The sequence below is a fragment of the Callospermophilus lateralis genome, chromosome 2 (genome assembly GCF_048772815.1).
Source record: "Callospermophilus lateralis isolate mCalLat2 chromosome 2, mCalLat2.hap1, whole genome shotgun sequence".
NCBI classification, from domain to species: Eukaryota; Metazoa; Chordata; class Mammalia; order Rodentia; family Sciuridae; genus Callospermophilus; species Callospermophilus lateralis.
In genome coordinates this window covers 119,179,623-119,192,005 of record NC_135306.1, presented here as the reverse complement: position 1 = coordinate 119,192,005, position 12,383 = coordinate 119,179,623, and the positions used below count along the sequence as shown (strand labels likewise).

General features: G+C 33.3%; 1 protein-coding gene across 3 annotated transcripts in view; it reads right to left on the bottom strand.

The window, feature by feature from the left end:
- Positions 1-2,701: 2,701 nt before the first annotated feature.
- Npat (nuclear protein, coactivator of histone transcription) overlaps positions 2,702-12,383 on the bottom strand; it is a 47,164-nt gene continuing 37,482 nt past the window's right edge. For all 3 annotated transcript variants that reach the window (XM_076846444.2, XM_076846445.2, XM_076846446.2), the window contains 5 exons: positions 11,523-11,638; positions 11,336-11,444; positions 6,619-6,679; positions 5,376-6,516; positions 2,702-4,139 (listed from right to left, as the gene is read on the bottom strand). In XM_076846444.2, the coding sequence (XP_076702559.2) occupies positions 4,062-4,139; positions 5,376-6,516; positions 6,619-6,679; positions 11,336-11,444; positions 11,523-11,638 (1,505 nt within the window). In that variant the 3' untranslated portion in view covers positions 2,702-4,061. The remainder of the gene's footprint in view (positions 4,140-5,375; positions 6,517-6,618; positions 6,680-11,335; positions 11,445-11,522; positions 11,639-12,383) is intronic.

The window sequence follows — 12,383 nt, the reverse complement described above, 5'->3', positions numbered from 1 at the left end:
TGCAAGTGATCCTAAAGTTAATTTGGAGGAGAGATGGGAATAGGAAAGACAGTAGAATGAATCAGACATACTTTTCCTATGCTCATATATGAACACACAACCAGTGTAACTAACTACACACCATGTTTAAGAATGGGGATCAAAACTGTAATGGGTTGGGCTGGGGTTATGGCTCAGTGGTAGAGCACTTGCCTAGCATGTGTGAGGCACTGGGTTCGATTCTTAGCACCACATAAAAACAAATAAATAAAAAGGTAAAGGTCCATCAACAACAACAAAAAAAGTAATGGGTTGTGCCCTATGTATGTATAATATGTCAAAATACACCCTACTATCATGTGTGTCTAAAAGCAGCAACAACAAAAAAGTTAATTTGGAAGTAGAAAAGTCAATATTTGAAAAAAACACGAATAGTAATAATGGATTAAAAAACTATAATGATTCAATCAAAAAGCAGTCTTTGGACTACCAAAGTATTTTATGTCAACCAATCAATATAATGACATAAAATACTCTATACATTAAAGTATAATGTGTATCTGTGTATAAGTTTAATATGCTTTCAAAATTCTTAATCATAAATCTCTTATTTTTTAATATTTGTTTTGTTGTAGTTGGACACAATATCTTTTATTTTATTTAGTTATTTTTATGTGGTGCTGAGGATAGAACCCAGGGCCTTGCACGTACTAGGCAAGTGCTCTACCACTGAGCCACAACCCCAGTCCCTTGATCATAAATCTATAGACTTAGCTGGATTTAATAATTCAGAATTTATTTCTATATAGTAACTCAATGTATGTAATCACATGCTCCATTTAAGGCTAGAATAGCATTCTAATTAAACACACTACCATTTTTATAGTAGAATATGAAAACTCATACCAAAAGAAATAAAGATTGTAATTTCATGTCATTTCAGGTTAGGTTTTGCCATGTAATTTGCCATAATGAGTTCTGATGTTAAGGGGAAAGAAAATTGGTTGTCAGAAACCTTTTGGATTTAGAATTGTAAATAAGAGATTGTGAATCACTATACGATGAAGACATTATAAATAAATGATTACAGAAAGGGAAATGTTATTTTAACACATTACATTAAGTGCTTAAATTATTTAGGGGAGGGGCCGGGGTTGTGGCTCGGTGGTAGCGCATTTGCCTGGCATTCGTGAGGTGCTGGGTTTGATTCTCGGCACCACGTACAAGTAAATAAAATAAAGGTCCATCAACAACTTTGATTCTTTTTTCACGCTAGGTAACCAAACAATATATGTGGATTAGAAACTACCTCCTAATTTTAACAAAGAAGTAAAAGCCTCAAATATACCTCTGACAAGGAACAAACATATGCTATGGAAGAAATAACAATTTTCTGACAGGAATATCAACTGATATAAAGTTTAGAGATAGAATTTGGCAAAATGTGTCAATATGCCTCAAAAATACACTTTTTGATTGGGTAATTATACTCTCTAAAATGTTTCTTAAATGCATGAGGTCCTGAATTCCATCCCCAGAACCACCACCAAAAAAAAAAAAGAAAAAAAAAAAAAAAGAAAAAAGGCCCATTGTTGTTTTTCAATATAATAGCCCAAAATTAGAAAATCCTTTAAAACATATTAGGAAGTTATGTTTATAATATATGTTCAACATAGTGAAAATTTTCTTAAAAAAAAAAAGACTAAAGTATACTGCAGTGATAATGAATATTAATAAAAAGGAAGCATAATAATAATAAGGTCAAACTTGATACATAACTTCAAGAAGGTAGGCCTGTGCCTGTAAGACAATGGCTTGGTAAAGAATAAATGAAGTATATATACTAATATGCTTTTGAAATTATTCCTTATCAAAACACCAATCTTTATTTCCCTAATAGTCATGATATCGATATCTAACTTTTGCCTGAATGCTGAGGTTTAATTTTTCATGTGAAGTTTCACAATATTATAAGGCTCTAACAATGTTCAGGACCAAAATAATAAAATAGTCCTATTACAAGAATTCTCAGACTTTGCACACACTGATTATATTAACAATTAAGAATTGTCCAATTTACCAACTGGATCCTTATAGGTAGTTGTAAAAATAGCCACACATTGCCATTTGTGTCATACTTAAATTTTGAAAATCAGTCTCTGGGCATCTGACTGTTAAAACAGGTTACCAGATACAAGAGTAAAAGTCAAAAACATTTAGACTTTTAAAGGTAAAATGAACATCATGCTTTAGCTCTTAAACATAAAAATGTTCAAGTTGTCTTTGGACTATATCTAGTGGCTATATCTATGGGTAGTTAACTAAAAGATTAAAGAAAGTTATCTTATTCACATATGAATTTCTCAGTACCTAGCACATATAAATATTAGTTAAATGAGAAGAAAATCTGTAATTTCCAGCATTATGTAAATTCCTCAAAAAGAATAAGCGAGAATGAACTGATTTGCAAAAAACTTAAAGTTTCTAACTAGGACTGCCAATAGAATTCTAAAAAGGACTGTCAAAGTAATTCAAACTTGTGAAGTTAATGAAATTATTTATTTAAACCTAACTGTAGTACAGTATCAAGTTGAGTTAGATAAACATTAACTGTATGATATTTCTTCTTTAGGAATAAACCATTGTTATCATAAAAATTTGTTACAAAAAATTTCTGCATTAAAGTCCAGTAAAATTAAGACATGATTTCTACATTGAAAACTATTAAAGAAAGATGGATTTATTTTTTAAAGGTCCAGTACAAAAAAATGGTTAAGTAAAGTGACTTTTTAACAAAATATACACCTATAGGAAAGAAATCCTAATATACTGATAATTAAACAGAAAGCACGTAAGAGAACATACTTTAATATCTAGGCACAGTTGGTTAGGTATTAATTATAAGTTCTGTTATCACTTAAAAGTTTAAACCAGTTCTTCAACTTGACTGTTGTGTAAGTCCAATACAGAGAAGGCACCTCTCTCACTCTCCTTAAGGACCTTTTGAGAGTAACTCTTTATAATATTTTATAAGGAACACACAGACAATGCACTATATCTCAGTATAGATATAGTTATTTGACACACCCCATTTTGGGAGAAACTAAATTAAAATATAAAACTATGATCTCTCTTTTTACATCTTATGATGGGTATGATTTTCTAAAAAGACACCAGAAGATAAACCTCCACACAAACTTTAACATAGATTACAAGATTTAAATTAAAATGTGCATTGGTCACTAGTATGTGGAGAATTACATGAATTAGTGCAATTCTTTATATCCCCAGTGCTTAGGGGAAAAGTTTATATATGCCAAGAAATCTCAACTACTACAAAACTCAACTTTTTATGGCTCAATAGTGTAACCACTTATAATGTTCTGAAAAAGATCTTAGAAGTTATAAATGAAAGATCAGAACACCGAATAAATGGTTTTCAAAATTCTCTCTTTAAAACAAAGAGAACAGAATGACTAGAAAAAACAAGTATAAAATCTTGGTAATATAGTTTTAACTGCAATAATGATAAGAGGTGGTAAAGTACTGACTGTAGAAAAAAAATCCATCAAACTATTGATTTTTGATTAGATACTTTACTACCAGTTGAGGTGGTTATCATTTTATGTGCTGAGTGGCTATGTCCTGTTGAACAATTAATGAAGGCAATTTATAAGAATAAGCATCATTTCCCCCAAAAGAAATAAGAAACTATTCCAGATGAATAAGCCTCAGTGAGGGATCATAAGAAGTCAAAAACACAGTGTAAGAACATTAGGCTAGTTTAACAAGATTTACATAATATTTACAATATGCAACAGTCAAAGCTATACAGTTTTGCAGATTGGCTTTACTTACATTTCTGCAAATGTTTTCTCTAAAATAAAAATATACCAAGGAAGTCTATTTACAAACTAGAAAGCTGTTTCAAAAACAGCATAATTTAGATATAAAGTGAAATTTCAGTACAATAAAAGTGCAGGTCATGCTTTCAGATTCTGTCAATATCCCATTCCCTACACTCAGAGTTCAAGGGATACAAGTTTTAAACAGCTACTTTAGTTCTTACATTTTTGGGATGTTTACTCATCATAATGCAATGATAATAAAAATTTGTCCACATCCATTCCTGCTGGAAAGGAACAAGGTAGCTTCTTTTTCTGTAAAAAAAAAAAAAAAATAAAAAAAAAATAAATTCAGATGAAGTCAGTTTTCTTAATAAGTCATCTAAAACATTATATTGGGTTCTTCCATACACTACTAAAATTGCCAAAATTATTTAGTCTATTAGAATTTTAGGGGGCTGGGGATATAGCTCGGTTGGTAGAATGCTTGCCTCACAATTACAAGGCTCTGGGTTCAATCCCCAGCAAAACACACACATACACACACACACACACACACACACAATTTTACTTCTACAGAGAAACAGAGGCAAGTTTTATAAACCCAAAGTTAATTAAATGTTTTAATGATACTTCAACATTAGTTTTGGGCAAAAAGCAATAAACAAATCATAAGTGTCTGAATGCTGAATGAGACAAGATACAATGGGCTTTCTATAAGGTGATCATTACTGTCAAACCAAAAATCTCAGAAAGCTCTAACAGATACTAAGAATAACAAATTCCAAATACTGAATATATACCAGATTATATGTTCTGAAACCACAAGGTAATATATATGGTAATAGCATGTTAAAAGGATGAGGCTGAGAGTCAGAGAAGCTAGACTTAAACATGGTCAGTAAAAAAGCCTATTTATTAACAGCAAATACAGGATTCAAATCCAGGTTTGTAGGATAGTAAACCAAGATTCTTTTCCTGAAGCTATACTTAATTTTAACCACTTTCTTTCTATTCAACCCAGCTACTAAAAAAAATAGCTAAACAATTTTAAAATAAATAGATTACACCACTAAGATTAATGATCTGGCAATATCTTCCTGTAGACAACCATGGTTCAAGAAAAAAACAGGTAAATTTAATTTTTCCAATGCTCCACCACATTAACATCTTTAAGAGTTATGGAAAAGAAGACATGAACACAGTGGTGTTTTACTTGGTAATTTCATATAATAGCAGTTTTCAATATTTCATGCCTTATGTCATTCTCATGAAAAAACTTGGGTCCTACCTGACTGAAACACTTGCTTTTCCCAAGGAAAACATTTATAGTTTAATGCCTTACTAATTTTTCTGAAAAATGCTGTTGCATCTTTATAATTTCTTACAATGACTAAGAAAAACCGCTATATAAATGTATTTTATCAGTCAAGACTCCACATTGTCCTGACTCAATAGTCAGGGAGTAGTTGCAAAAAATGTTAAATTACCTAATCTCAGTACTGAAGGAAGGGAAAAGTATGGTTTTGAAATTAAAACTTTCAAACTTGCCTTAATTTTCTTCTTTTTCATTGGTATTGATGAATTTGAAAGATTTTTACTAGAAGGACGGGAATTTCGCTCACGCTCATCTAATTCTTCAATTTTCCGCTTTTTTGTGGTGCTTCTTGAAGATGTTCTAAATTGTTGTGTGTTATCTTTCAAAGGAGTTGCAGAAGTAGTCCTAGAGATGGCTGCTCTAGAGAGAATCATTAGTGTGTGGGCAGCCATGTTTACGCTGTTCTCACTGCCTGTTTCACTAGCAGGGCTGCAAGCAGGCAAGTCTGGAGTTACAGGAGGGATCATTACTTTGGGTATACTACTGTCTTCACCAAAACGCCTGTTAGAGGGGGCTTTGATACCATCTGTAGGTTCTTCTTTATGCTTTTCCCCTGTTCCTGAGCCAGGTGTCCGGGGTACAGGCAAATCACTAGTATCAGCTAGCCTATTTACTGGGCTGTGCAATTGAACATCCTGTAATATTTCTGCAGTAATCAAGGAACACGCAGATTTAGTTTGTTCTTGTTTCAGATCCTTTACAGCTGTACCCACTGAAATGACATTTTTACTATTTGTGGATGTAGCTTGTTTTTTGGTCAATTCTTGCAAAGAAGCTATAGTTTTCTCATTTCGTAAACTGCCATTTTGCTGTCCAACAGATAGTTTTGATGTTTCTAGATTTTTCTGCCTCTCTACATCACTGCATAATTCATTCTCCTTATTAGCTGTTGCTTTATGGAAAGATTCAAGTACCATCTCTGTTGGTGTAACTTTCTTTTCTGACTGAATTTCTCTTACAGTGGTATGCCGGCTAACAGCAGTTTCTGATTTAGATAAAATCTTGAGCATAGGAGTTTTTTCTCTCTCTTTTTTGGTAGCATTATTAGAAGGGGGTTTTAAGGTAGAGGACACAATGGGTAAGTCAAGATGAGAAAAGGAAGTTTCATTCCTTTCTTTGTCTTGGGATACCAACTTATGATTAGGCCCCTGTGTATTTGCCATAGGAGAAGCAGCACTATCAAAACAGAGTACACGTCTGTGGCTTTCAAAAGGTTTGCTATTTGGAACAACACTCTCCACTGAGAAGGGAACTGTGGTTTCTTCCAATTTTTTCCCAAGTTCTGTGGCTGTATTCTTGTCAGAAACTTCAATTCTACCAAAACAAAAACAAAACCAAATTATTTCTAGTAACCTAATGAAATTCTGTTTTAATTTGAGCATTCAGATAATCTATAATAAACTACTTTATCCTCACCTTTGTACATGACATCCAACTGAATGAGTTGATGAATCTGCCAAATTATTTCCCGGTTTTCCTGGAATTACAAATGAATTAATTAGAAAGAGAATGTTTATTCTTGAGAGAAACAAGATATTCCCCAGAAAGAGGGTGGAACAAGTAATATTATATATCATGAGAAAAAGTTCCAAATGATAGCTAATGTACAAATCAAATACTTTCTCATTTGGCTTCTAAAAAGAAGTTTTGTAATATATACAAAATGGCCACTTACCCATTCTAATTCTAAAGAGGAAATCTAGATATGGAGCAAATGACTTGCTTCAACTCCAGGCAAATATTATGAACCCAGTCTTTGAATCTATGTATGTTCCATATAGTACTTAATGTACTACACTTGTTTACCAATACCTGTGGGGAAATGGTTCTATGACCCCAATGGATACCAAAATCTGCAGATGCTCAAGTTCCTTATATAAAATGGCACAGTATTGTCTATAACTTAGGCAATCCTTTAAATCATCTCTACGTTAGTTCTAATACAATGTAAATGCCATGTAAAGAGTTATTATAGCATATTATTTAAGGAGTAATAAAAGCCTGCATTTTCAGATATAATTTTTCCCCACTGAAAACTTTCTACCTGTGGTTGGTTCAAACTGCAGACGCTGAACCCACTGATAAGGAAGGCCAAATGAACTTAGATCAAAACATTTATTAAAAAAATAACTGGATTAAAAAAATGTGGCATTTATACACAATGGAATTGTGTATAAATTACTCAGCACTAAAAAATAACAAGATCATGATATTTGCAGGGAAATGGATGGCATTAGAGCAGATTATGCTAAGTGAAGTTAGCCAATCCCTAAAAAACAAATGCTGAATGTCTTCTCTGATATAAGGGGGGTGACTCAAAATGGGATAGAGAGGAAGAGCATGAGAAGAAGACTACCACTAAATAGGGAAGAGAAGTGGGAGGGAAAAAGAGGGAGAAAGGGAGTTGCATGGAAGATGGAAAGAGACCCTCATCGCTATACATGTATGATGTTGTGATGAGAAAAAAAAAAAGTGTGTCATATTAGATTGGATAGAGAGAAATTATGGGAGGAGGATAGGAAGGGCAGCAGAATAGAATAGACATGATGATTGCTGTATGTATATAGGAGACTCTATGACCAGTGTGTGTGGGCGGGGAACCAGTTATTTAACGAAAGCAATATGTTATACCTATTTAAAAATTTTTGCCCATATAACTGTCATGTTTGCAAGCTGTGTCACTCAAATCACACACTCATAATAGCTATATTTTAATTTATAGGTTTCAGAATTTATGTGGGAAAGAAGATATAAATGCTTAAAAGGGTCACAAAGATGAGATCATGATGAGCCTTGTGCATTATGCAGAAGTTATTTCAGAGACAACCTTCAAGAGATGTAAATAGGAAAGATGCACCAATAGATTTATGTATAAAAGGAGCTGGGGTTGTGGCTCAATGGTAGAGTGTTCGCTTAGCACCTGTGAGGCACTGGGTTCGATCCTCAGCACCACATAAAAATAAAATAAAGATATTGTATCCACCTAAAACTAAAAAATAAATATTAAAAAGAAATACGATTGACTAAGTATTCTAAAAAAAAAAAAAGATTTATGTATAGAAGATTAATCTGGTAATGATGTAAAAGATGGAATAGAAGGATGGGGTTGTGGCTCAATGGTAGAGTGCTTGTCTCACATTTGTGAGGTTCTGGGTTCCATCTTCAGCACCACATAAAAATAAAAGTGTTATGTCCATCTACAACTAAAAAAAAAAAAAAAAAAAAAAAAAAAAAAGGTGAAATAGAATTCTAGTAAGTGGTCTCTATTCCAGATAAGAGATGATGAACATCTTTGAAACAAAAGTGGGAATTCACATAAATAAGAAGTGTAAATGAAGAATTAATGGTAACATTAACCAAAGGGAAACAGTAGGCAATGGAGGTATTTGAAGAAGAGAGACTTATGTAGAGTTTGAAAAGTTTTATTAAATCAGCAAAGGAAAAGCATTATATTGAGCGATGGCTCCAGAAGCCACCACTATTATTCACAGTTATAGCAAAGTAAAGTAAGGTAAAAATGGAAAAAGACCAAAGTACATGGCAATCTTAGGCACTGGTGACTTCAGTGTTAGACAGTTTTAGCGGAAACATGAGAAAAGACAATAAAACTAAGTGAATTTACAGTCAGAGAAGGAAGAAGTAAAAAAAGAAAATATTGAGCTGGGTACAGGTGTAATTACAGCTACTTAGGAGACTCAGGCAGGAGTATCCCAAGTTCCAGGCCATCCTGAACAAGTTAGAGAAACTCTCTCTCAAAGTAAAAAACAAACAAACAAACAAACGAACAAAAAACAAAAAAAAAACCCCCACAAAAACAACAACAACAAAATAAAAAAAAAACAAAGAAAGAATGGAAGATGTAATCCAACCCACCAGTGGTACAGTGCATCTAGGTTCAATTTGTTAAATAGCTGAAAGATACTTAACAGAAGACAGAATCTAGAGAACAGGTAGAGTATTAACCTTAGAAAAAACAGAAGGTCATTATTCCTTTAAGAAAGATGGGAAAAGAATGGATGATTTTGAAAGAAGGTACACACTAAAGGAGAGTGATAATCAGAAATGAAATTTACTGATAATTGGAAGTTGAAATCATAGAGTGAAAAGCCAGGGATTAGACAGATTTGAGAACAATTAAGACTGGAATAGTATCAAAGGGGAAATGGGGCTGGGATGTGGCTAACTGATAAAGTGCTTGCCTAGCATGTGGAAGTCCCTGGGTTAATCCCCCAGCACCACCACCATCAAAACAAACAAACAAACAAACAAAAACAAGGGAATAGGAGAGAAAGCCGATAGGTAGATATTTAAAATAATTGCTACGTGGCAGGTAAGTAAGAAAGTTTTATGTAGTATGGAATGGCAATGCTTCTTTGAAAAGCCCAGGTGTAAAAGCAGAGATGGCTGGACAGATCAAGGACTGCAGAGTAGCCAGTGGGTATGGAGAAGAATGTGCATAGGCAGGTTTTAAGAGTACTGGCAAAAGTGGCTATTGTGGAAGACTGTGGGTCTAGGTAAATTTAGAAAGATGATGAAAATTCAGGTGAAAAGTGAGGACAAATAACACAAAATATGACTGGCTGAAGATCAATGTGATGGTTATGTGGAAATGAGAGTATTTTGAAAGAGGTTATTGGTCTTTAACAATCTTATAAACTTAGTAAGATATGAAAGAAAATCTCAGGAGTAGAAAGGATCAAAAAACCATGAGGCTAGAATATTCTGAAAAGGTTCACTACATGGGCATTTGTCATTATCATTTACAAACACACATTTTGGTACTGGAGACTGAACCCATAGTCTTGCTAAATTGCCAACGCTGGCCTCGAACTTGCAATCCTCTGCCTCAACTTCCAGAGTCTTGGGATCACAACTGCAACCACCTTTGTCATTCATTGTGATGGAAAATTTAAGATAAATAAGCTTGAGAATTGTGTGTCATAGTCATCAAGGCACTGAATAAAAATCTCCTGATACTTTGTGTATAATGCCTTTTGTTGAACACAAATCTTTAATTTTGTAGTGATTTTTCTACTTCTAAATTACGATTTTCTCATTAAAAAATCTTTATCCTAATGTCATAAATATATTCTTACGCATTTTTCTATCACTTAGCTGATCTGTGTTTGACTTTTTAGATTTTTAATCATCTTGAGTTCATCTCTATATAAGGGATCTAATTTTTTAATGTATTTATATATATGGCTAGTAGCTCTCATTAAATAATCCATCTTGTTCTCCCCGTCTTTTCATGTTACCTTTAATATATACTGTGCATGGTGTCTTCCTAAACTCTATTTTGTTCCATTTGTCTTTTTTGTTTGTTTTAATTACCATGGCTCTTGCTATATTTTATTATCTAGCAGTGAGGTTTGTCCTCTGCTCTTCTGTTTTAGCTATCCATGAATAAATAAATGTTAAAAAAAAAAAAAACATCAAGAAGGCAGATCAGGATAATACACCACTGATACAACTTAGATGAAAAATGATCAACATTTTATTTAAGAGAAATGTGTTTTAAGAATGACTCCAAGGTTTTTGACAAGGGTAGATAGATGGTTGGGTCATTGACAAAAATAGGAAACAAGGCAAGATGATTTGCAAACTTCAGACTTGTCGCTACTCAAATATGCTCTAATACCAGTAGCATGGCATTCTTATAGCTTGTTAGAAATAAGGAAACTTATTTTAAAAAGGACTGGCTCTGAACCAGTCTATTAATTCAGCATCTGCATTTAATAAGATCCCCAGGAAGTTCATACACACAAATTTGAGAGGCACTGCTCTGAAGTCTCATACAAATATACTAGGCATTTATTAATCACTTTAACAGTTGTCAGAAAAAACAGAGGTTGTGCTCATGTTAGGTAGCAACAAAGAACAAACCAAGAACCAGCAGCAAAAGCTAAAAGACTCAACATAGTAAACAATTTTATCAGAACCAAAGCTGTACATCAACTGAGTTGGCTGCCTTGTGATATCTATTACTACCAAACATTATGCAAATGTAGGATAATCACATGTTAGGAATGGTATAGGAAGTAAAAAAACAAACACACAAACCAAACAACCCTCAGGTATTTCTGCAAACAAATGGATATAAAATCACAAAATTAACTTTAAAAAATGGTACCTATACAAGGCTTGTTTCTTAGTCCTTGAGTCTTCTGAGATTTTGGAGGAACAGGGAATTGAGGAATACTTCTATTGCATACAGGTGCTGCTAAAGGCATATGAAGGACCTAGAAGAGAAGAAGCCATTAATTATGTTATGTTTGAAAAGCTTCACTACACAATTTTTAGTTTTAAAAAAATCTTACCTGTTGAGGAGAAGTGGAAAAGGTATTTCCATTCTGTCCAACCACAGATACAGGGATCATTCCCACCATTCCTTGGAGTACAGGCTGGACTGGAGAAGCAATTATGATGGCAGAACCTAAAAAAATTTCTCATATAATTTCTCAAAATTTTTGGCATAAATCAAAGTATTTAGTACTTTGAAATAAATTCTATGAACAACTTTTCTTATAATCTACTCTCCTTTAAAAAAAAAACTGGTTTAAGAACAGAAAGGTTAACAAGAAAAAAATCAATTTGAATATTAAGTTGTTAAGTCATTTAGCTACGTTAAATCAAAAAGAACAAGCATAAAGCTCCATAACTAGGAGATAATATTACAAATACATCTTGACTCCTCTAGAAAGAATAGTGAAACTAATTAGAAAATGAGTGGTTAATGTTCCAAGTTTGAACAACGGAGCAGAAAATTATGATCCCAGCTAAATGTTTTTAGCCCGAGACTATGCTCATAATCTCAACATATTATATCTTAACGGTATTGGTCAGAAAAGTTTCAGGATAAGTGCATAATCAGACAAAACCATTGTGGGGAAGTCAGCCAGAGTCTATAGCTTTCATAATTTAGCTCTGCCCTGTAAATGAGCTTTTTCCTAAAACATTCACTACTCGTATCAGGGTGATCTCACTTTCATGCATACTACTATAGTCTCTCAAATACCTACGTATGTTTATGCTGCTTCCCTTAGCTATGAAAGATTTTCTCCCTTTAGTTCCAAACTCTACACCTTATTTCTATAAGCTTTAGTTCAAGCTCAGTATTCTTTACCAATTCTGACCTCTTCTTTATCTCCTCTAAAATAGCACTGAACAGACCCATCAAG